This window comes from Ostreococcus tauri (assembly GCF_000214015.3).
Source record: "Ostreococcus tauri WGS project CAID00000000 data, contig chromosome 03, whole genome shotgun sequence".
Classification (NCBI taxonomy): Eukaryota; Viridiplantae; Chlorophyta; class Mamiellophyceae; order Mamiellales; family Bathycoccaceae; genus Ostreococcus; species Ostreococcus tauri.
The window spans coordinates 281,725-304,446 of record NC_014428.2 but is presented as its reverse complement, the minus strand read 5'-3'; the positions used below and the strand labels follow the sequence as shown (position 1 = coordinate 304,446).

The 22,722-nt window shown below is 57.8% G+C and overlaps 16 protein-coding genes across 16 annotated transcripts; 8 read left to right on the top strand and 8 right to left on the bottom strand.

Annotated features, from left to right (window-relative positions):
* OT_ostta03g01830 (WD40/YVTN repeat-like-containing domain) lies at positions 1-688 on the bottom strand (the record flags this gene model as incomplete). The annotated part of the gene is made up of 1 exon (XM_003078046.2): positions 1-688. A coding segment is annotated over one exon (688 nt), but the record flags the coding sequence as incomplete, so codon positions are not given.
* Positions 689-938: 250 nt separating this feature from the next.
* OT_ostta03g01820 (Hyaluronan/mRNA-binding protein) lies at positions 939-2,063 on the bottom strand (the record flags this gene model as incomplete). The annotated part of the gene is made up of 2 exons (XM_003078045.1): positions 939-1,768; positions 1,943-2,063. 2 exons carry the CDS (start codon positions 2,061-2,063, stop codon positions 939-941), a joined length of 951 nt encoding a protein of 316 aa, XP_003078093.1.
* A 1,924-nt stretch (positions 2,064-3,987) lies between these two features.
* OT_ostta03g01810 (Mitochondrial outer membrane translocase complex,subunit Tom22) lies at positions 3,988-4,248 on the top strand (the record flags this gene model as incomplete). The annotated part of the gene is made up of 1 exon (XM_003078042.1): positions 3,988-4,248. The coding sequence occupies one exon, from the start codon at positions 3,988-3,990 to the stop codon at positions 4,246-4,248; it is 261 nt and encodes an 86-aa protein (XP_003078090.1).
* A 136-nt stretch (positions 4,249-4,384) lies between these two features.
* OT_ostta03g01800 (ACN9) lies at positions 4,385-4,723 on the top strand (the record flags this gene model as incomplete). The annotated part of the gene is made up of 1 exon (XM_003078041.1): positions 4,385-4,723. One exon carries the CDS (start codon positions 4,385-4,387, stop codon positions 4,721-4,723), a length of 339 nt encoding a protein of 112 aa, XP_003078089.1.
* Positions 4,724-4,881: 158 nt separating this feature from the next.
* Positions 4,882-5,289, top strand: OT_ostta03g01790 (unnamed product; the record flags this gene model as incomplete). The annotated part of the gene is made up of 1 exon (XM_003078040.2): positions 4,882-5,289. One exon carries the CDS (start codon positions 4,882-4,884, stop codon positions 5,287-5,289), a length of 408 nt encoding a protein of 135 aa, XP_003078088.2.
* An 82-nt stretch (positions 5,290-5,371) lies between these two features.
* OT_ostta03g01780 (DNA topoisomerase, type IIA, conserved site) lies at positions 5,372-7,453 on the bottom strand (the record flags this gene model as incomplete). The annotated part of the gene is made up of 1 exon (XM_022984735.1): positions 5,372-7,453. One exon carries the CDS (start codon positions 7,451-7,453, stop codon positions 5,372-5,374), a length of 2,082 nt encoding a protein of 693 aa, XP_022838468.1.
* A 295-nt stretch (positions 7,454-7,748) lies between these two features.
* OT_ostta03g01770 (SNARE associated Golgi protein) lies at positions 7,749-8,777 on the top strand (the record flags this gene model as incomplete). The annotated part of the gene is made up of 1 exon (XM_003078038.1): positions 7,749-8,777. One exon carries the CDS (start codon positions 7,749-7,751, stop codon positions 8,775-8,777), a length of 1,029 nt encoding a protein of 342 aa, XP_003078086.1.
* Positions 8,778-8,840: 63 nt separating this feature from the next.
* OT_ostta03g01760 (unnamed product) lies at positions 8,841-10,421 on the bottom strand (the record flags this gene model as incomplete). The annotated part of the gene is made up of 1 exon (XM_003078037.1): positions 8,841-10,421. The coding sequence occupies one exon, from the start codon at positions 10,419-10,421 to the stop codon at positions 8,841-8,843; it is 1,581 nt and encodes a 526-aa protein (XP_003078085.1).
* Positions 10,422-10,713: 292 nt separating this feature from the next.
* Positions 10,714-11,142, top strand: OT_ostta03g01750 (Signal transduction response regulator, receiver domain; the record flags this gene model as incomplete). Its single annotated transcript, XM_003078036.1, has 1 exon — positions 10,714-11,142. The coding sequence occupies one exon, from the start codon at positions 10,714-10,716 to the stop codon at positions 11,140-11,142; it is 429 nt and encodes a 142-aa protein (XP_003078084.1).
* A 169-nt stretch (positions 11,143-11,311) lies between these two features.
* OT_ostta03g01740 (unnamed product) lies at positions 11,312-12,322 on the bottom strand (the record flags this gene model as incomplete). Its single annotated transcript, XM_022984734.1, has 1 exon — positions 11,312-12,322. One exon carries the CDS (start codon positions 12,320-12,322, stop codon positions 11,312-11,314), a length of 1,011 nt encoding a protein of 336 aa, XP_022838467.1.
* A 101-nt stretch (positions 12,323-12,423) lies between these two features.
* Positions 12,424-13,458, bottom strand: OT_ostta03g01730 (unnamed product; the record flags this gene model as incomplete). Its single annotated transcript, XM_003078033.1, has 1 exon — positions 12,424-13,458. The coding sequence occupies one exon, from the start codon at positions 13,456-13,458 to the stop codon at positions 12,424-12,426; it is 1,035 nt and encodes a 344-aa protein (XP_003078081.1).
* A 213-nt stretch (positions 13,459-13,671) lies between these two features.
* On the top strand, positions 13,672-14,912 carry OT_ostta03g01720 (Oxoglutarate/iron-dependent dioxygenase; the record flags this gene model as incomplete). Its single annotated transcript, XM_022984733.1, has 2 exons — positions 13,672-13,923; positions 13,986-14,912. 2 exons carry the CDS (start codon positions 13,672-13,674, stop codon positions 14,910-14,912), a joined length of 1,179 nt encoding a protein of 392 aa, XP_022838466.1.
* A 103-nt stretch (positions 14,913-15,015) lies between these two features.
* On the bottom strand, positions 15,016-16,360 carry OT_ostta03g01710 (Triose-phosphate transporter domain; the record flags this gene model as incomplete). The annotated part of the gene is made up of 2 exons (XM_003078031.1): positions 15,016-16,023; positions 16,205-16,360. The coding sequence occupies 2 exons, from the start codon at positions 16,358-16,360 to the stop codon at positions 15,016-15,018; spliced, it is 1,164 nt and encodes a 387-aa protein (XP_003078079.1).
* Positions 16,361-16,592: 232 nt separating this feature from the next.
* Positions 16,593-17,519, bottom strand: OT_ostta03g01700 (Methyltransferase domain; the record flags this gene model as incomplete). Its single annotated transcript, XM_003078030.2, has 1 exon — positions 16,593-17,519. The coding sequence occupies one exon, from the start codon at positions 17,517-17,519 to the stop codon at positions 16,593-16,595; it is 927 nt and encodes a 308-aa protein (XP_003078078.2).
* Positions 17,520-17,798: 279 nt separating this feature from the next.
* Positions 17,799-18,707, top strand: OT_ostta03g01690 (Tetratricopeptide repeat; the record flags this gene model as incomplete). Its single annotated transcript, XM_003078029.1, has 1 exon — positions 17,799-18,707. The coding sequence occupies one exon, from the start codon at positions 17,799-17,801 to the stop codon at positions 18,705-18,707; it is 909 nt and encodes a 302-aa protein (XP_003078077.1).
* Positions 18,708-18,893: 186 nt separating this feature from the next.
* On the top strand, positions 18,894-22,316 carry OT_ostta03g01680 (Helicase, C-terminal; the record flags this gene model as incomplete). The annotated part of the gene is made up of 1 exon (XM_003078028.2): positions 18,894-22,316. The coding sequence occupies one exon, from the start codon at positions 18,894-18,896 to the stop codon at positions 22,314-22,316; it is 3,423 nt and encodes a 1,140-aa protein (XP_003078076.2).
* Positions 22,317-22,722: the final 406 nt, after the last annotated feature.

Below are 22,722 nucleotides of genomic sequence, written 5' to 3'. Positions count from 1 at the left end.
CAAACTGGCTCTCTAGGCACGCAGCGATGAACTTGTTCATTGAAATATCCTTCCTGTCAAATTCAACATCGCAAACGCCGTTTGCGACGTTCGTTTCGAATCTGATGGTTCCGTGTCTTAAGTCATACATTTTGATGTCCCCATTTTCGTAACCAGCCAGAACGCACCGCTCGCTTTCGTCGAAGGCATTTCCAAACGCAACCGACCAACACTCGCACGACGCTGAACGTGGACGAAACGTTGCCACCGAGTTCTCTTGCCTTGAGTCCCACACCTTGACAGTTCCATCACGTCCACCTGTGACTATTTCTAACGGACCAACGCCATGGACACCACCTCCGGCGCCGTCAACGGCGTTGACGGTAGACTCGTGCGCTCTTACAACGGTGAGCGGCGTTGACGGTTGCTCAAGGTCCCAACTTTCGAGCTCACCATTGAGAGTACCAGCGACGAGCAAGCGCTCTGGAAGCGTGTGAGACCCAAATGTACAGCATTTGAACCCACTCTGTCGCTCGATCTCAACCAGTTTCCGGACACCACTCCCACTCAACTTGAAAGCGCTGAGCACACCTGTTGACTTTGCAGTCTCACCTAGAACAACGAAACGTGCGCTCTTCGGGACCCATCGACTGTCATGAGGAGTGAAACGCACGTCTAACCTTGCGAACTCACTAAAATCCTGTCTCATTTGTTTATAAGAGACGTATCCGGGGTACCGACTCGATCAGGTCAACACTCGTGCGGGCGAGAAGTGAGGTAGAAGTTGTGTTGTGGCGAGTTGACGACAAATGGTTTTTGAAGCGACTATGAATATTGAAAATGAAATGTACACGAGTGCTGCGCTCAAAAGTATCGCGTGCGCGTGGTCTCATATCCAAACTCAGGCAACTCGAGTGCACGTTGCGTACAGCAGAGTTTGCAGTGTCTCGTATGGCACTTTACTTGCCACCGAGCGTGGGGAAGGCGGATGCATCTTCGATTTTGATGTTGGCACCACGTCCGCCACCACCGCTGCCGCGGCCACCGCGACCAGAGTCACGGCCACCGCGGCCACCGCGGCCGGAGTCGCGGCCACCGCGGCCGGTGTCGCGGCCGCCTCGGCCGCCTCGGCCGCCTCGGCCGCCTCGGCCGCCGCCACGGCGATCATCACGGTCATCTCGCTCGGCAGGTTGCGACGGAGCAACGCGGAAACCGACGGCAACTTGTTGCTTGGTGTTGGTCTTGCTGCGTTCACGCTTGCCCTTGATGCCGACGCCGCCAAAGTCGAGGTTGTCGTCGTCTTCGCCTTCACCGACGAGTTTCATGCCAGCGAGGGCTGAGCCATCGAGAACCTTCGCCTCGGGCTTCTTCCATTGGGCCGCGAGCGCGGCGCGCTTTTCGGCCTTGAGAGCTTCGGCTTGAGCGAGGGTGAGCACGGACGTATCCTCCTCGACTTCAACGGGTTCCGTTTCGGAGTCGACGGCCGCGGCACCGTCAAGCTCGGCGAGTTCTTCGCCCGCCTTGCCCCAGTTGCCCTTGCCGGCGCCACCGCGGTGGCCATCGTGGCCGCGGCCGGAGGCATCGCGGCGGTCGAAGTCGCGTCGAGAGCGTTGGCGGCCTTCGCCACCTTCGCCACGACCGGGGCGTCGAGTGGAGCGGGAGTGACCTTTATGATCGCCTCGACCGCCCTTGGCGTGGAAAGCCTTTCCGCCTTCGGCGCCGACGACTTCGCCTTCGAATTCGCGAACAGCCTTCGGTGCCTTTTGCTTGTTCGTTTTTGGCGCGGAAGCTGCGATTTCGAGAGATCGAAACGGCTCGTCAGTCTTCGTTCTTCACCGACTGTTGCTCAAGACCTCGATTGGGGTTAACCCTCGAGCTCTTCCGCGTCGTCGTCGAGCGCGATCGCGATCGCGTCCCTCGAGCGCACGCATCGATTCAAGCGTCGGTTACTTCGCGTACGCACCCTTGGGCGCGCTCGTGGGCGCCTTGGTCGCCGCCGCCGCCGCCGCCGCCGGCTTGGCAGCGGGCGCGCGCGGGCCGTCTTCGTCGAGCGCCCCGAACGGGTTGGCCGACATCGTGCTCATCGCTCCGTCTCGGTCGAACGAACGACCTGAATCGAGGAAATAACCCTCACCGTCACGGGACGATCGCGCGTCCCGTCGACGCTCGTCGAATCGACGCTCGGCCGATCGAACGCTCGGGCGCGCTCAATCCGACTCGGTGGACGCCGAACGAAAGCGACGCCGCGCCGCGCCGCGCGTCCACCGTTCGGGTTCGTGCGTAAAAGATGCGCGCGATGCGTTCGCTTCGCACCGATCGCTCACTCGCGACGCGCGACTCGACGTTCGCGCGTGCCGCAAGAGACGTCCTCGACGTCCGCGCGCGTCGCCGCACCACCCTCCGCGCGCGGGGGCGTGGCTAAATCCCACGGTGAAGTAACTTTTTATCATTCACATATGTCGTATTTAATATCTAGTAAAGACTATCCACATATATAAAAATACATTTTAATACAATTGCATAGTACACTATCTATTCAAGCCAGTATCCCTCTGAACGGTTCCGCCGGATCTTGGGTGGATGATTTTCCAATTCAGCGAATGAGCGTTCTCGCGTTAAACTATTGAAATTGTCATTCTAAAACTTGTATATGTGCAAACAGTATGAGGTCCTAGGGTACAGCCATTGTGTTTTACCTTGTACAAATTTCGGCAAGTTTTCGCAACACGCGACACGTGTGCGCGGATAACGCGACGACGAGGCAGGGAGGACGCGCGCAGCGATGAACAGTTGTAGATACATGCATGTTACATCAGATTCATCCAGTTTCTGTGGCATACGACGGACATAGCGACGTCCTCACGCAGTTCCTCGCGCTCGGGTACTCCACGCCGAACTCTCAAGAAACCACGCCTAAACCCTACCTAAACCCTACCTAAACCCTACATAGGGTTTAGGTGTCTATTTCTCGCGAGTGTTCTACGCGCACAAGCGCTCGACGTGTCGCTTTCATCCGCGTTACGGGCTTCGGAAAGGACTTTTAACGCCTTGTGTTGTTCATCGTATCCACTTAACTGTGGTGTCAGCGCGTATTGCACGTGCTGTGCATGTGTCATCAACCCTAACTAGGGTTTGGTTAGGGTTTATCTAGGGTTTGGGCAGGATTCAAGGTGTCTCCTCACGGCTCTGTCAGAGTGAGGTTGTTCTGCCTTCTACATTCGACTGCGCGATTTCTTCTCGTGAGAACGTCAGTGATCCGATAGTGTGTGATGGATACTACGTGTGGCGAAGCATGCGCGCGTCCTCCCTGCCTCGTCGGCGCGTTATCCGCGCACACGTGTCGTGTGTTGCGAAAACTTGCCGAAATGTGTACAAGGTGAAACACAAGTTGGAGTACCCCCCTCATACTGTTTACCCATACATGACGTGACCGATTATGAAGTATCAAAATTATACTAACGTTAGTAGAATTTTAGCAATCTCCCTTTAGGCTGAAAGGGAGATTGCTAAAATTCTCACTCAAGAAAAGGTGTGCACAACCATGACCGAGATTAGTCAAAATCCATTTAGCCACCCCCCCCCTCTCACAGATGTGAGTCCTGATTGGTCGTATGTGAATGGATTTTCGACAGATTTATCGCTGTTTGATAGTTTATAAATTCAATACATTATACGTTGGTCAATTGATAAAAAGTTACTTCACCGTGGGATTTAGCCACGCCCGCGCGCGGTCGCCCGCCCGAGGGCTCGGGATCACGGGTGTGATCACCCATACATTGACACCTGTACACGCCGTGTGCGTGACATAAAAACCTCCATCGCCCCGGACCCTGGCTCGCGCCCCCGACCCCGACCCCGAGGGCTCGATGGTCATCCGCCCAGCGGTCGGTCGGTCGCCGGACGCGCGGGTGCGGGCGATCGCGCGATCGTCGACGTCGGCGCCATCGGGCGACGACGCGACGGTCGATCGAACGCGTGCGCGACGAGCGCGAACGGAGGGGACGGGCGATGGAGATCACCCCGAATCACGACGCGGTGGAGGCGAAGAGCGCGAGACCGGTGAGCTTTGGCGCGGAAGACGCGACGCGGGCGCTGGGGCGATTGGTGGCGCACACGGGGAAGGCGGCGTGGACGTTCGGGACGACGTTTCTCGTGCTCGTCGTGCCGCTCATCGTGCAATTGCACAGGGAGGAACAGTTGATCGAACTGGAGAAGGAACAGCTCGGGGTTTTGGCGCAACCGAGCGCCGGGGGGTTGCAGGCGGAGTGAGCGCGGCGGAGGGGGCGAGGGCGCGATCGAGTCGGCGCGACCGGAGAGGCGGTCGAGCGATTACGAGGGCGAGCGCGAAGGTTGGAAGAGAGAAATAGAGAGGTGACGACGGGTACGTCACGAGCGCGCGAGGACGATGAGCGGATTGGGGAGGGTTTTCTCTCTGTACCGCCAGATCTTGCGCACGCATCAAGCGATGCCGTCGCCGATGAAGGAGCTCGGCGCGACGTACGCGAGAGAGGAATTTAGGGCGCATCTGAGAAGCGAGAAGATGACAGAGGCGCAGTGGGGTCAGTTTGTTTCGTCTTGGCAGCAGTACGTCGATTCCCTGCGAGGGGACACGATCGCCTCTGTGTCTGGAGACTTGGACGAAGAGGTCGTCGAGGCGCTCTCGCCCGATCAGCGGCAGCAGCTCGAGCGATTGAAGGGCGAAGCTTTGAGATTCAGGAAAGATGGAGCTGGTGAATCAGAGTAGGTTGGTTGACTTGGAAGAAAGTTGACGGAGGAGAGTGTTGGGACGTGCGCTTCTGAGGTGCGCTTGGAGTTTGGTGGAGGGCAACCTGTGCACCTCGGGAACTCGAAATATTCAAGTAGATGGTTGTTTATCACATGGAAGCGACACAATTACACGCGATGGCCTCGCACGATTCTTCCAAAGAGCATGCCCGTGGATCAGATACTAGTAACGATATCATCCGTACCCCTGGGAACCTCATGGTTCTCCGCGAGAAATTTGAACCGTCCCGCAAGTCGCTCGCGTCAAAGGACGTCATCGAGATCGCGCGAGAGTTACATGCTCTGACAGACAAAGTAAACGACATGCACTCAGAAATGATGAAATTGAAAGGGCAGCTTCTTGATGCGTTGAGCGACATCACCATCGATAGATTGAAGCCAAGAGAGGATTGGAAATCTGTCACGCCAACAACGGCGCGAAGTCCTTCGAGGTTACGACCAAGCCCAAAAATTGCCGAGCGCGTCAGCGCACTTCTCAATGGACACCAAGGTGCGCTAGAATCTAGTGTTTTTGATCGCATGTGATTCGCACAAGACGGCTTGTGGCCTCACGTGCGTTGAAGCGAAGTATTAGAACGTCTCTGTGATATAAAAGTACACCAGAATTCTAAAAGTCTATCGAGGCGAGCGCAGCCCCTTCCTCTTCAATGAGCCTCCTTCTCGGATCGACTTCCTTCGACATGAGAGTGGAGAACATGTGATTAGCCGCTGAAGCGTCGTCTACAGTTAAACGCTTCAAGAGGCGAGTTTTCGGATCCAACGTCGTCGACCAAAGTTGCTCCGGCATCATTTCACCAAGACCTTTGAAGCGCTGAATATGCTTGTTCGCCCCCTCTGGCAAAGCAGCAAGCACGCGCTGGAGATCGTCGTCGTCGTAGCAGTACGTTTCCTTCTTTCCGACGGCAACCTTATAAAGAGGCGGAACAGCGGCGTATACGAAGCCCTTTTCAAATAAGTCCCGCTGATAACGGTACAAAAACGTCAACAGCAGTGTACGGATGTGTGCACCATCGACGTCGGCATCAGTCAATATGATAATCTTGGAGTACCGAAGCGCGCTGGTGTCCAGATCTTCGCCCATAGTACCGAGACCCAAGGCAGAAATCATATTGGTGATTTCAGTATTCTTGTAAAGCGCCGCGGCATCGAGCTTGCGCTCGACGTTCATGATCTTACCGCGCAGCGGTAATACGGCCTGGAAAGATCGATCGCGACCCTGCTTGCAGCTACCACCCGCTGAGTCACCCTCAACCAAAAAGATTTCGGTGCGATCCGCGTCAGAGGACGAGCAATCAGACAGTTTGCCCGGCAATCGATTGGCAGTCAGTACAGTTTTGCGTCGAACAAGCTCTCTCGCACGCTTTGCAGCCTCAGCAGCTTTGAAAGCAGACTGTGCCTTCGCAAAAACAGCCTTTAAGTCGGCGCTATTGAACTCGAAGTGCCCCATGACGGCATCGCTCGCAATGTTCTCAACTATCCGACGAACCTCGCTATTGCCAAGACGCGTCTTTGTTTGACCCTCAAACTCCGGCTCTGGCACCCAAACGGCAATGACACCCGACAAGCCCTCGCGGACATGATCGCCACCCAGATTAGAATCTGCATCTTTCAGTAACTTCGCCTTGCGACTAGCGTTATTTATCGTTTTCGTGAGAGAGTACTTCAGACCATCGATGTGAGTACCACCATCGATCGTTCGAATGCTGTTTGCGTAACCCAACAGAGTGTCGGAGTAGGAGTCAGCAGTCCAGCACAGCGACCCTTCGACGCGTATGCCCTCCATCTCTCCCGAAAAAGTAATGGGTTCGTGTAAGCGCGTCGCGTCCGCCGTGAGATCTAACACGTAGTCCTTCAAACCTTCAGCGTAGACCAGTTTCTCCTCGACGTAAGACTTGGTCTTGGTATTGAATGTTTTCAGGTGAAGCTCCGTGCCCTTGTTCAGGAAGGCCAACTCTTTCATTCTCGTTCGTATGATATTGTTATCGAACTTAACTTTGTCGAAGATTTGGTCGTCGGGCTTGAAGCGTACCATCGTCCCCTTCTTGTTCCCAGAGCCGTCCTGTTGTTTTTCTTTCATGTTTCCTGTGGCAATGCCTCTCGAAAAGCTCTGAGTGTATTCGTTCCCGTTACGCCACACCGTGACCTCAACAAGCTCGGACAGAGCGTTCACGACGGAGATACCGACGCCGTGAAGGCCACCGGAGACGTGATAGCCGCTGCTATCGCCCCCGAATTTGCCACCCGCGTGCAAAATTGTCAGCACAGTCTCCAACGAGCTCTTACCGGTGACCGGATGGACGTCCGTTGGGATCCCGCGACCGTCGTCCATAACGGTGACGAATCCATCATCATCCACGGTCACCTGAACGTGACTCGCGTGCCCCGCCTGGACTTCGTCCACGGAGTTGTCCAGTACTTCCCACACCAGATGATGCAAACCTTTCGTAGACGTGCTCCCGATGTACATCCCCGGCCGCTTACGAACGGGTTCGAGTCCTTGAAGCACCTGAATCGATCCGGCGTCGTACTCGCCGCTCTCACGTCCCGCCGACGCCGCGCTCGAGCTCACCGCCCGCGCTCTTACGTCTCCTCTCGCGTTCGCCCGCTCGACCCGCCGCGCGCGCGTCCATCCACTCACGTTCGCGCCTCCCTCCGTCCCCGCGCCCCCCCCAGCCGTCGTCGTCGTCATCATCGTCATCACCATCCCCCGCGTCGCTCGCATCGCCTCTCCGACCGCCCCTCGTCTCGCCCCTCGTCGCACCACCCCACCGAGCATCGTTCCACCGCGCCCTCGCGCGTGCGCTCTCGTCCTCGACGCCGCGCGCGCGGCTCCGCCCCCGTCCCGCGCGCGCATCAATCGCCCTCGATCCCTCGCCCTCGGACGCGCGCGACGGTCGATCGTCGACGCGGTCGAGGGTCGTCGCGCGCGCGTGTGCCGTTTGAACCCGCCTCGACGCGCGACGCGGACCGCAGACGCGCGCGCGATGGACGCGCGCGCACCGACGCGGGCGCGAACGACCCATCGGCGCGCGGTCCTGCTCGGAGACGACGGCGCGGACGGGCGCGCGGGTGGGGACGCGGAGGACGGGCGTTGGGGCGGACGCGGACGCGGTGGAGGTGGTGGGAGCGACGGGACGACGACGACGCGCGCGTGGGGGGAATGGACCATCGTGGGAGCGGTGCGGGCGATGATGATCTTCGTTCTCGCCCTCGCGTGCGTCGCCGCGCTGGTGTACGCGTCGACGCGGTTGGAGATCGACCTGTACGAGGACGTCGTGCCGCACGTGCGGAATCCAATGAAATTCTTCGCGCTCAACGTCGCGGTGGCGACGTTCGGGGTGATTCCGGGCGCGGCGAGCGCGACGTGCGTTGCGGCTGGGATTCTGTTCGGTACGTTGGGTGGGGTGGCGCTGTGCGTGTCGAGCGCGAGCGTCGGCGCGGTGGTGAGCTTCACGTTGTCGAGGTACTTTGCTCGACCGTGGGTGGAGAGGACGTTCGTGCGAGACGGAGGGCGGTTCAAGGCTTTGGACGAGGCGGTGACGAAGGATGGTCCTCAGATTGTCATACTAGTGCGGCTTTCCCCGTTCTCGCCGTTCACTGTGGCGAGTTACGTGTTGGGATTGACGTCGGTGCCCTTCTTGTCGTACGTGGTGGCGACTTTTGTCGGGTTGTTCCCGTCGAGCTTTGTGTACGTGTACGTCGGGGATACCGGTCGGCGCGCGAGCGGCGCCGACGGGGCGACCGCGCTTGAGATTATCTTCTACGTCGTAGGTCTGATCATGACTCTGTTCGTTAGTTATAAGCTCGCGGTGTTGGCGCAGGAGACGATGCGCAAGAAAGTCGGCCCCGACTGGGATCCATCTGAGCAAGATGACGACGCTGAGCTCGATGTGTTTGGAAGTCCGATCGAAGACGACGACGACGACGACGACGATGAAGTTCCGCTCGTTACGAACGAAGTCAGCGATGACGGGAGAGGCAACGTGGGAGCTCACACGAAGACCGTCGTTTAGAGGTAGCACGTAGAATTGAATCGAGAAACATTCTCACTACACACAACACTACCGTACCCCTACCTACATTCTAGATTTATCGCACAAGCTGAGCGTCGAGCGCTTCTCCTTTTGTGCCTCCTCCATGCTACGCGGGATGCACGTGGGAAGTTTGTCGAGCCAATGTTGGTGACCGGTGTGTTTGAGCCACGCGCCACCATGTGATGTGAGCTGCTTCAGGCAGCCCTCTCCGTTGCAAAGAGACATCTTGTCCACGTCTCTCGGCAAGCAGCGCGACCAACCGGTGAGAGAAGAACAAATCTCCATTTGCGCACGACTCAGAACGCTGTAGCAGCTCGAGAGACACATTCTATGCATTTGAGGTTTATTGTTGAGTGGATCGAGAAACACGTGCGCAAACTTATTCACGTCGTGCAAACCTCTCCAGCCAGAAGGCGTTCTCTGCAGGGCGTCCCAGAAACACCAGTGCCAGCACTCTATGGGATTGCTATCCGGGTTACACTCTGACCACATCGAACAGGACTGACCTTTGTAAGGTACAAGCTCGTTGTTTGCCCACTCGAGGCCGAGAACGTGCCACAACGCGGGCTGGTCTCGCTTGAACCCGAGGTTCACTATTTTTCCCGTTTCCGGGTCCGGCTCCGTCTGGTAAACGGCGTTGATCGTTCGCTCAAACAGCGACACCGTCCACTCGTTTGATCGAGCGCAAATCAATCCCGAGTTGAGCCAAACCTGGCCGGTGTCACCAAAGAACAAACTCTTCTTCTCCGGCCAGTCCTTGGAATAGCGACTGAGCGGATCCCAACTGGCGAACCAAGCGTCGAGATCGGTGTGGCAAACCATGGCGTATTCTCCCCTTAGCACCTCCGTGCCCATCGACAGGTGCTTGGCGAACTTCGCGGATCTACCCTCCAACTTATTGGGCGAAACGAGCGCGAGGATGGAGCCGTATCCGTGGTGCTCGGCGTACGCCTGATGGTTCACCAGCGTCCGATGATACGCCGAGAGCATCCCTAACGTCGTCGCCGTGCTCATCATGGCCACTTTCCCCCCGGACTCGGGCTCGTCGATGATATCCCACCCCGCCTTATCGTAAGTCTTCCCATCGGACGGCTTGCGCACGCCCTTGAAGAACGTGCACCGAAACTGTCCGACGTCCAAACCGTTCGTGTCCAACTCCAAGTGATGCCTCAACTCCTCCCCGTCATCGTATAAAACGAGCACCGGCTCGTTATATTCGACGTAGAAGAAACACTTCTTTCTCCTCCCCTCCATTTTCTCCTCGTTCACGACGTCTTGAAGCCTCAAATCCTTCGTCCACCGCGGTCGATTCGCAATCGTTCCCTGCACCACGTGCGCGCGTCGCGTCGTCTCGATCGACCCCTCCTTCGCGTCTATCCGCACCGTCCGCGCGTACGACCGTTCGTACAGTCGACCAAACGAGAACCCTCGCCGGGAGAACATCAACCGCGCCCAGGATTCGCTCGCCGTCCGGATCGTTCGATCGCCAGGATACGTCGTCTTCAAGAGCACCGTCACGATGCCTAGGAGGGCGAGCGCGAGCCATCGCGCGAGCGTCCGCGTCCGTCGTCGTCGCTCGAGCTCGCGCGCGCTCGGTCGCTTCGCCCGCGGCGACGCCCCCATCGTCCGTCGTTCGCGCCCGTCGTGGCGCGCGTCCATGTCGCGCACGCGCGACGGACGCGCGGGTGATGGACTGACTCGGTCGGTCGCCGCGTCGTCACGACGACGGTCGATCGCGCGCGACACCGCGTCGGGGGTGGGCGCGCACGGCGTCACGGGCGATCGTCGGGAGATGCGCGCGATGGCGCGCCTCGGACGTGCGCGCGCGGGGACGGGGGTCGAGCGCGCGGGGCGAAGGGCGCGCGGGCGGACGCGCGGGACGATGCCGGGGGCGACGAATTCGGGATCGTCGACGATGGAGGACGGCACGACGGCGAGGACGAATGGGACGGCGGCGGGGGTTGAGGGAAAGGTATCGTCGAAACCGTGCGTTCGCGTGCTCGCGTTCGAGGACGTGTACGACGTGGCGGAGATCTTAGAGCGAGGCGGCGTGGACGCGTCGACGGTTCGCGTGGAGCAGCGATGGACGAGCGACGCGTGCGTGGAGATTATCGGTGCGTATAAACCGGACGTGCTATTGTTGGATTACTATATGCCACCACACACGGGGTTGACGGTGATACGGATGATGAATGAAGCGGTGCAGAGCGGGAAGATTGAGCGGCCGAAGTACGTAATCGGGATGTCGAGCGAGTCATCTTGCAACGCCGCAATGTCGCGCGAGGGCGCGGATCACTCGTGCGTCAAGTGGGACATCCCGCTGTGGAGCGGATGGAGGGAATGATCTCCGCGAGGATCGTCGGAGAGCTCCTCGTTTCCCTATGTAAATGTATGTACTTTACTTTTGACTACCGGTAGTACGTTTCCATTACGGTTACCGGTACAACTCGAAACATGAGCAACGCAGTGCAATGATTGCACGGCATCGTACGCAGTGGTAGAAATACAATGTATCAGTCTTCTGTTAACCCTTTTGAGCCTTCGAGGCGACCGTCCCACTCTCCGAGCTCCTCCGTGAGAGCCTCCGCCTGACGTGTCAACTCCTCCGACATCACGAGTGACTCTCGTTGTATCTCGGCTTCAACTTTCCCCTCGGATATACCCTCGCCGAGAGCTTTCGCGACAACACCAGCCTTTCCAATCGCTCGTCCAATCTTCGCCGCGGCTTCAACGGAGTTCTTCGCCGGTTCGGCTTTTCCCGCTGTGGACTTGGTCACGGCTTCTAACTTCTTGGAAATCGCGGATAGGGCGTCTTCGTCATCTGGCGACCGCGCCCCCGCTGGACCGTATGGATTGACGAGTAAAGTATTCGTCTTCTCTAGCTGGATGTGCGCGGCGCAGAGCAACGTCGTTCCCCAGATAAAGGGGTCCGTGATATCAAAGTTGTGCAACCCAAACGCGACCCAGTACGCCACCGCAAATGCGTACGCGTCGTTCTTCTCAATCGCTCCTCGACGCTCATCTCCATCCCACGACCCGACGGATATCTCTGGTAGTATCCACGCGAGCGGTGCCAAGAGCGGAATACACGCGACAATGCTCGCCACGTTCCATCGCAGCGCGACGTCATCCGCGTCCTCGCCGTCCTCGTCGCCGCCCTCCTCCGGCGTCAACCAGCCTTCTCGTCGTCGCTGCAGGTAGGTCTCACCCGAACTCATGTAGCCGGCAATGACGATGCCACCGATCACGATGTTTCCCACGATCGTGCCGAGCGACCTAGAGCGCACACTCGAGCAAGAGCGTCGAGAAGTCGTTTTCGTTGGTGCTGACGAGTGCGCGGGTCGACAGACGCGTTCGGCGAGCGTTCGAGTCGCATTTGGCGCGCGCGCCGAGCTTCTATCACCCACTGTCGTCCGCATCGATCGCGGCGCGATGTCGAGACGGAAGCGCGCGCGCATGGATCTGTCGTAACGGTTTTCAGTCGGTTGGGATGGAAGCAGCCGTCCCGAAGCGGGCGGCGGCATCACTAAAAGCTACCTACGAGTGTTACAGCATCCCGATGTGAAGTGCGAGATGATACTAATGAACTAGTGAATTTCCAACGCCGTGATGGCGATGAGATTAATTAAGGCTGCCCGAAACGGGTTCCCGTCGGACGACTGGTCGACGTCGTCGGCGCAGGCTCCGAGGCGCCGCAGAAACATTTCGCCTTATACTTGGGTGGGCGATCCGGAAGCTCGTCAAAAGTGACGTCTTCACCGATATAATAGTTCCAAAAGTAACTCGGTGCGCGACGGGGCATCAGGCACGAGAAGCAGCAGCACCAGTGAGCTTCAGCGGTGTTCCAGCGGTCGTGCTCTTCCTTCTCACTGAACGTGCGACGTGAAGAGCCCGGGCGCATCTGGCTTCGTCGCGCGAAGTGATATCCGATCAAACAAAATAACAGAGACGCGACGATCCACGACGCAGCCTTCGAGAGCGCGAAGCGCCAGGTTACTCCGATCAGTGTCTCCCGTTGCTCGGCTCTGAGGAAGGCGACAATGCCAATCACCAGGACCATACAACCTAAAAAGAATTGCACCAACATCCCGATTTTACCGCACGCCTCGAAACAGCGAACGATACAAGAAGGACACGACTGCACGCACAGACACTCTGCGAATAATCGGAGCAGGGCGTCGTAAATGCCTTGAATCAAACCTCCGACGAGAACGCTCACGACTGTCTTCGTAGGCTCCTTCGTGATCAAGTTGAACAAACATGTCAACCCGAAACCAACCAAGAACGAGCAAAATAAGCAAATCAATCTCTCCATTCTCGAAAACGGATGCTTGGGATGCGCCAAGAACACCGCGAGCAGCAAGTGATTATTCTTCAGGTACAACCATGCGTCGCCCCAGTAACTCTTCGAGAAGATCACCGATCCCACCGCCATGCGCTCGACGAACACCGGATACGCCTCTCGATCGACGAATCCGGTCCCATCGACAAACTTCTGCATCATCACCGGCGCCGGCGCGTTCTTCACCGCGTTCTGCGCCTTTGCCAGCTCTTGGGCGCCGATTTCTTTCGCCTTGAGCACGCCCTCCGCCACCTTTCGCTTCGCCTCGTGGTATCGCTCGATCGTCGCCTCGAGCGGCGTCTTCGCCCGTTCCGTCATCTCTTCGGCGTCCGCACCTACGCGTCGTCGCGTTCGATCGGCGCGGCGCGCGCGCCGCGTCGCCGCCTCGCGCCTCGCCTCGCCCCGTTCGCGCCTCGTTCGGACGCGCGCTCGGGACATTTTCACACCTCGCCAGGGTTTAGACGGACGAGGCACCACCCCGCGCGAGACCTCGGTGGAGGACGCCCGAGGACGACGACGACGGGGGCGACGATGGCGCGCGAGGCGAGGCCTCGATTCGTTCGTCGAGGCGAGGGCGAGGAGGGGGCGGATCAGAGGACGAAGAACGACGCGCTGCGATTCGCGAATAAAGCGCTCAGGAGCGAAAGCGCCATGGTGGACGGACGACTGTTGGCGGATTTCGAAGCCGTGCTCTCGGGAAACGCGATCTATCTGCCGAGCTTTCACTGCGGATCCAAGGATTACGCCGTCCTGGCGAGCTTAGCGGCGGAGATGGAGCGAGCGGTGCGTGTGGACGCGCGGACGACTCGGCGCTCGGGACTGACGAGACTCGCCTTCGCGCGCAGGCGGAGAGCGGAGGGATGGTGAACTGGAGTAAACATCTCAAGCACGAAAATCCAGAGTTTTCGGAGACCTTTCACAGGGTCGTGAAAGAGATGGCGGATTATTTCGACGTCGAGGTGTATGCGACGAGGATGAACTTTTACCGCGACGGCACTGATTGGAAGCCGTTTCATCACGACAGCCATGCCTACGGGGGGCGCGCGCAGCGAGAAGATTTCACCATGGGGGCATCGTTCGGCGGATCGCGCGAATTGATCTTCTTACACGAGCCTAGCGGTAACACGTTCACGTTTCCACAAAATAATGGCGACGTCTTCGCGTTCACTTCCGAGGTGAACAAGCGCTTCAAGCACGGCGTGCCCAAGGCGAAGTCAAACAATGACCCTCGGTTTTCTATCATCGCGTGGGGTAGAAGGCGAACCATCAACAGTCGAAATGGGGCCGGTCAGGTAACGGAATCGACGGGGCGCGAGACAGCCAGCAACGAGTCGAGCGAAAAGTCTGATCAAACGAAAGCAAGCACTGAGGCAACCAAATCACACAACGAACTCGTCACTGGAAACGGAGAAGTCTCTCAGCTCATTCGTAAGTTCTTTGAAAAGCAGGAGAGTCTGGATTCGAACGATCGTCGGGTATCTAAACGTGGGGCTGGACCGCTCAAAGGGAAAGCGCCCGAGACGAGCGCGAAACTGGCTCTCGAAGTGATTCACAAGATTGGAGAACGCACGTATATGGAGCTCCGAACTGCGGCGAGAGATTTTCAGTTAGGGCACGTTCCAGTGAAGACATTTTACGCTCGAGCGTACGAGCTTTGTGAAGGAAAGACCGAAATATTCATGCAACTGGCGAACTATTTGCCAGAAGAGACGTTGCGAGCCAGTCTCTTGCGTTTCCACGAAGATGCTCGAGTCTTGGATGAACCATTCTAGCCCACGTAGCTCATAGGATCAAATCGAAACTAGTCTTGTATTGTCTAGATCTTTGTATTAGAAAGTTGCGAAACAAAATTGCCGAAGCTGCGCTTGATCTCGTTTACTTCTTCTCGGACGCCTTGGTGTACAGGTATGCGCCGACAAGAGCCAGTGCAGAGCCCGCCGCATTCAAAGGCGACACCGGATTTCTGAAGTAAATAACGGAAGCGACGATGACGGCTACGCGCTTCAGAGCGTTGCCGACACTGAACGTGACCGGGGTGATGTTCGTGAGCGCTTGGTAGCTGACCTGGTTGTACAAGTGGTAGAAGATACCCGACAAGAAGAGCATCTGCCAAAGCTTTTGCTCGCCAACCTTGGCGATGGCAGCGGCGTAACCAGCAGACCACTGAGCGCCCTCAATCATATAAGCCGCGGGAGCGAGGTAGAAGAGGCCGATAATGCCCAAAATACCGTACAAGTTGATGCCGTCAATCGCCTTGAAGTCATTCAAAGACTTCTTTGACGTGATGTTGCGCAAAACCATGGCAACATTGCTGATCATAGCACCTTGGAAGCCTGTGATGTTGAAACTAACTTCTTTCATCGCCGCCATAGAGCAACCAGCGACGATGGGGATAAGAGAAGCCCACACCGCTGGAGCGAACGTTTGACCAAGCAACGGCCCAGAGAGAATCACGGAGAAAACCGGTTCTGCAGCCTTGATGACGTGCGTGAAAGACACTGCCATCTTGCTGAAACTCACGCACGCAGAGACGTGACCGACGGTGTGAAAGAAGGCGACCGGGGCGACAGCCAACAGGAATGCCTTGGTTACCTCCGGCTTCGGTTGAATCTTCGTAGCCCACACCGTCAGCATCCATAGGCTTGTCGCGGCGAGCTGCAGGGTGGAGATCAACCACGGATACGGAAACACGTTCAGCGTGGATTTGTTGTACACGTTAAAGACGATATTAAAAAAGTACCACAGGAAGAAGTACACGGCCGTCTTCGTCTTCACGTCCATCTCCGACAGCTTCCCGGCCGCTGCCACCACGCGCGCGCGCGCCGCCGGCTTCCAAACCGCTGCAGTCGTTCGCTGCACGCATCGTCGTCGTCCGATTGCACCCTGATCGTTGCAAAAAATCACGTTGTTCCGTCAGTCATCTCAAATCACGTTCGCTCTCCCTCTGTCGTTCGCGAGTCGCTCGCCAAAATGCGATGACCCCAACCGGTCGTTTGCCTTTTTAAATTCACTCGAGTCTCATCCTCGCACGCGCGCTCTCGCTCGCGTCGTCGCTCGCGCGCACTTCATCCCGAGTCGTCCCAAACGTCACCGCCGACGTCTTCGTCGAGCGACGCGCGGCGCAAACGACCGCTTGGCGGCGAGTGTTCGACCGAGCGGAGGACGTCGGCGCTCGGGCGCTCGCGCGCGTCGCGCCCGCGCTCGATCCAACGGCGAGCATTGGCGGTGAGAGGTCGACGAGTGCGAACGAGCGCGTTCGTTCGCGCGCTCGGCTCCGGGGCGAGCGAGGCGAGGGGCGGGCGAGGCGCGAGCCTCGGTGTGTGGTCGTCCACGTGGACAAACGGTGGTTATTCCACGTGAGCTCGCGTGGAGTTTGTTCGAGAGACGTCCTGGGCGATGGGAACAACCGGTAGAGCTAAGAAGACAAAGAATATCTAAAAATCTAATGAATGTCATGCGTCGCGGACGACGCGCCACTTGGCGCGCGAGCGACCGGCGACGACGCGACAGCCGAGCTTTGAAGAGAGCGAGAGCGTCTCGAGCGACGGCTCGTTCAGAGGCCTTCGGGCGATCAAAAAGGCGTTTTGCTGCGACAGCACGTCGTCGTCGACGATCATATCTCGCTTAGAGCCGTCTTGAGGAATCCGCAGATACAGCTGCGTGGTCCAACACTGATACGGAGACATGGACATTGAGCGCGCGATGTCTTTGCAATGAAATCCGAACGCGTCGTGCCGTCGTCGGCGCGGCAGACAGCACGGCGATAAAACCAACGCCGCGACGCCCGGAACGCGCTCATAAATCTCTATCGCGCGATGTGAAAGATCTCCACACAGATGCACGCCCACGAGAACGACGCATTCCGCGCCCTCGCTCTCGCACGCGTCGACGACAAACTTTTCGCACTCCTCCGAGCGCACGTCCATGACGTGAAAAGACATCTGATCCGGATCACAAAATCGCTCGACGTGACTCACATTCATCTTTGTATCGTTATCAATCATCCGCACCTTACTCTCCGGAAACGCATCGACGAGAACGAGCGACACGAACCCACGACCGCTGCACAGCTCCACGAACGTCACCCCTCTCCCGCTCCCGTGCACGTCGATCCCTCGCTCCCGCATCGCTCGTCTGCACTGCGCGAGCGCTCCGTAGGCCTCACTTATCTCCTTCTTCACCTGCCGATGTCGAGCCATGGAATCCAGCGCCGGATCGCTTCGCAAACGTTCGGCGAAACCGCTTCGCTCGAACGCCTCGCCGTGCGCATTGTCTACAAAGACACAAAAATCAATCGCTCGCGCGCGACCGCTCGCGGTGGACCCCGACGTCGACGCCGCGTCCGCTCGCCCCCGTTCGCGCGCCTCGATCGTCGCCATCGTCCGCGCGCGTCGGCGTCCGACGCGACACCCGCGCGTGGACACGCACGACGAAAAACCTCCACCGCGTCCACTGTTTTAAAAAAACCACCGATGCGTCGTGCGCGCGCGCGCGTCGCAGTGTCACGCGCACGACGCGCGGACGTCGCGTGAGAAAACTCCCGACGCGTCGCGCGCGCGCACCGTCTGCGCACGTCGTTCGCGACGCGACCGTCCGCGGACGCGCGCGAGGCGTCGCCGCAGATCGCGCGTCGGCCGATCGCTCGCCGCGCATCCGCGATGGCGACCTCGGAGAGTTTGTTTCGATGCGAGAACATGTACCACGTCGGTGCGTATCGAGACGCCGTGGACGCGGCGCGCGCGTGCGACGTGGACGGTGATCTCTCGCCCGCGGAGTGTGAAAAACGAGAATCCTTGCGCCTGCGCGCGCGCTTGGCGCTCGGGGAGATCGACGACGTGATCGCGAGCGTGGAGGCGATGGGGACGAACGCGGGACCGGGAGCGCGATCGTGTAAAGTTCTCGCGATGTACGAGCGCGCGGTGCGAACGGGGGACGAGAGTGGGAGAAATGCGCTGTGTGAAGACGCGCTCGCGTCGTTGGAGGAGACGAGCGGGACGATGGACGCGTGGACCAGGGCGTCGAACGCGACGGTGCTGGCGAGAGAGGGACGATACGCGGAGGCGTTGCGGTTGTGTCACGGCTCGAGTGATCTGGAGGTTATGGCGGTGGCGGTGAGCGTTTTATGCGCCATGGACCGACCGGAGTTGGCGGAGAAGCACGCGCGCGCGATGCAGCAGGTGGACGACGACTCCACGGTGGCGCAACTCGCGAGCGCGTGGGCATCTCTGGCGAGCGGTGGGAAGAAGATTCAAGACGCGTCGTACATCTATCAAGAGCTTGGAGACAAGTACGCGTGGACGCCCAAGCTGTACAACGCCTCCGCCGTGTGCTCGATGATGATGGGATCGTACGACGACGCCGAGCGCGATCTCACCGAAGCCGTCGCGATGGATCCGAAGAACCCCGAGACTTTGGCCAATCTCGCCACGTGCGCGCTCCATCTGGGGAAACCGAGCGGGCGATTCATCAACGCCATTCGTACCCTCGAAATCCCGAGCGAAAGTCTCACCCGAGTCGACGATCTCGAGGCGTATTTTGACCGCGCGAGCGCCGCCGCGGATGTTTAGGAACGAGGCACCCAGTCTGTTGAAATCTGCAAGCAATATGTTCCTCACTCACTCACGCGTCGACTCCACGGCGTCCGCGACGGCGCAAAATCACGACCGCATGCTACATTAAACACATCGACGCCCGTAACGACGCACGAGCGTGTTTACGGCGAGCGAAGACGACGTTGCGTTGAAACGCTCGTCATGACGATCGCGTCGTCGTTCGCGCACGAACTCGCGGTCTCGAACCCGCTCGCGGCGCCCCTGCGGCCGGACGTGCGCGAGAGCGATCTTCGGACGATGTGGGGGGAGATTGGGGCGTCGATGCGAGCGGAGCAGGCGAGCGAGATGCGAGCGGTGGTTGATTTTTTGAAAGCGCCGTACGTGAAGACGAACGCGCCGAATCCGGGGACGGGCGACGCGAGCGAGTGCGTGCGAGCGAGAGCGGTGGGGATAGATTTGAGGAGGGATGCCGATCGTCGGCCGATGGTGATGCCGGGAAGTTCGGTCGATGGAGGGCTAAGTAGGGCGGCGGCGGCGGGGGCGAGACAGCCGACGCAGCCGGCGTTCGACGACGACGACGACGACGACGACGTGCTGGCAGATCTAGACATCGATGCGGTCGTGCTTCGTCAGAAGGCTGGTACTTCGACCGGAGGTGTCGATCGGGGTGCGACGGCGCCGGATCGGACGACAGTTGCTCCGACGCGAGCTCCGTCTTATGCGCCCACTCCGTCTTATGTGCCTGCTGTTTCGCCGACGATGGAGTGTCAAGCGCCGCCGTTGGACGGCTCCGGGGCGGATTGGCGATGTGAGCATGGGAATGCCTTACACGCGTGTCCGCATCGCGGCGCGCACGTGCAAAAGCTGAGACCGATTTTGGATAGTATTGTATTCCAGCTGGAGGACGACGACGTGGCGCTGAAAAATAGCGAAAGAAAATTATTGATGTATCAGCGGAAGGAGGGGGAAACGATCGTCCAAGTGTGCGGAGATGGCAGCAGAAATATCGGTCAACACACCGGACCTGTTCCCGGTCATCACGTTCCGATGAGCGGCCCAGGGATTGTCGAGCCGACTCATTACCAGGAGCCGCCTCGTTACCAGGATCCTCCGCGGTATGAGGCTCCATCGACGTCGAATTGGGCGGGTCCGCCAGTGAATGATTTCAACGACTTGGCCGGTTGGGACGATGAACCGCTCGGGGAGGATGTTGTCATTCCCATGAACGGAATCGGGGCGGCAAACGTGAGCTCGAGCATCGTGGCAACGGATTGTGAGATGAAGGGTGGCGATGCCAAAGACTGGGATCACACCAACTTTGCGTGGAGTAAGTTAATCCAACAAACGCTTCGTAATACCTTCAACGCAAAGTCGTTTCGTAGCTTGCAGTTATTGGCCGTGAACGCCACCATGGCGGCGAGAGACTGTCTTGTACTGATGCCCACCGGCGGCGGAAAGTCTCTTTGCTACCAACTTCCCGCCGTCGTGAAGCCCGGGGTGACTGTTGTCATATCACCGCTGATTTCGCTGATTCAAGACCAACTGCATCATCTCAGCGAAATGGGGATTCCAGCAACAGTTTTATCCGCTGCAAAAGAGAGTGATAACAGTATTTACGATGATCTTCGCTCGTCGACGCCAGAGCTTCGGCTTCTGTACGTCACTCCTGAAAAGGTGGTGCGAAGTGGAAAGCTGAAAACTGCTCTTCAGCGACTATACGAAAGAAATATGCTGAACCGATTTGTTTTAGACGAGGCGCACTGCATCAGTGCATGGGGGCACGATTTCAGAAAAGATTACACTGAATTGAGGGGGTTGAAGCATTTGTTTCCGACGACGCCGATCATGTGCCTCACGGCAACAGCAACACGAAGAGTTCAGGATGACATTGTTCGTCAATTGAATCTCCCCAAGTGTCTGCGATTCTTTGATACATTCAACCGAACGAATCTGACATACGAAGTTCACCCGAAACTCAAGGGAAAGCAAATGATTAGCGAGATTAAAGATGTCATCGTGAAGCGTGGCCTTATGCGAAACAAGCGCGTTCAGTGTGGCATCATTTATTGCTTCAGTCAAGCTGACTGCGAAAAAATCGCCAGTGAGCTCAACAAGGTAGATAGATCAGCGGGCGATCACACACGGTTCCCGAAAAGGCTCAAGGCTGTACCTTATCACGCTGGGTTGCCAGAAGCGACTCGGAAGAAGCACCAAGAAATGTGGCAAAGAGATGAAGTAAACATTATTTGTGCCACGGTGGCGTTCGGAATGGGTATTAACAAACCAAACGTCAGGTTCGTGTTTCATCACAGTATGCCCAAGTCTCTCGAGGCGTATCATCAGGAGAGTGGTCGGGCCGGTCGTGACGGTGAACACGGACTATGTATTCTCTTCTACTCCTGGGGCGATGCTTCGAAAGCTAGAAGTATGCTGATGGACAGCGCTCGGAAAGAGCGTGCTCAGCCGGCGGTGCTCCAAAACAACCTCGATTCACTCAATACGATGGTGTCCTATTGCGAAAATATGGCGGATTGTCGGCGAACACAGTTGATGGCTCATTTTGATGAGCGCTTTGAACGGTCTCGTTGTCGTGGGATGTGCGACTCATGTGCAGCGATCAATGCCGGGGTGAAGTTTGAAGAGACCGACGTCACGAATTTCGTTATAGGAATTATGAATATCGTTAGGTCCGTACCAGAAGGTATCGGTATCGGTCTGCTCGTAGACGTGTTGAGAGGTTCTGCGGCAAAAACAGTGACGCAGAAACAGTACAACCGGTTGCCTGGTTACGGCGCCGGAAAAGGTTTGGATAAATCCGAAGCGGAGCGCATCGCCCGTGCCATGGTGTTGCGTGGGTATCTTAGAGAGAATACGGTTCGCAGCGAAGGCGCAGGCCCGTTCGCGACGACCGTAACGACGATTCATTACAACAGGCCACGGTGTGAAGCCATTCAGCAGGGTCGAGAACAGTTCAAGATAGCTTTCAGCAAGAGACGAACTGGCGCAAAGAAGGCGCCCGTTATCAGTGCTGCTGTGACTGTCACACTCGGCACGCAGCCGGATACCCAGCCTGAGGCGATTGACGATTTCATTTTCGATGCTATTGGTCCAGACAAGGTTGCGAAGCAACGAGAAGACAATCAGTTGCGCGAAGCTGTTTACACAGCTTTGGACTCGTGGCGTAAACGTATGGCCGCCGCGCGTCAAGCTAAGGACGGTAGAGAGGTTAATCTCGACACCGCGTTTCCTCCCGGTCTTATGCGGGTGCTCGAGGTGGAAAGGCCTGTCACGATTGAAGAGGCGAAAGCGCTCCTCGAACCTGAAAACAACAAAATCGATAAGTCTAACGAGAGAACCATCTTTAAGAAACGAGTCAACGAGGTCGTCCCGATCATCAAACAAGCCGTCGAGTGCTTCAAACAGGGTATCCCGAATCCGTACGTTGAAGAGGATAACCGTCAAGAAGACGAAATTGAAGACGAAGAGTTCACTTTCAGCGAACGACGCATGTCTCAGCGCTTGTCGCAGCAACCTCTCGCGCAGCGAATGTCTCAGCACCCTCTCTCTGAGAATGTCAGTGACCCGTCGCCGTCTTGGAAAAAAGCGCGTAGATCGGATTTTTAGCATCATGTAGTTTGAAACGCCCATTAGTCTTCTTCGCCTGAGTCGTGTCTCACTGCGCCGTGCCCACACAACTCCTCATTTCGCGTCTCCTCCGAGATGGCGCGCTCCGAGGCGGCGAAACGCTTCATGAAGTCGTACGATAAGTTCACCATCGTGATGTGCACCACCGCGGCCGTGGCGTATGGCGCAGCGAGATATTATGACCTCCCCGAGGCTCCAGAGGATTTCAGCCTAAAGACGTGGTTCGAGGGCGGGTACGACGGGCAGAGAGGCGAAGAGGGCGGGAAAAAGCCAAATTGAGGTCACGGAAGATATTTTTGTGAGCTTCATAGTGCCTCGAACGAGCTAGCGCGTTGCACCGACGCAAACGAGGCGATTGTAAAAGAGTAGCACTGATGATGATTTG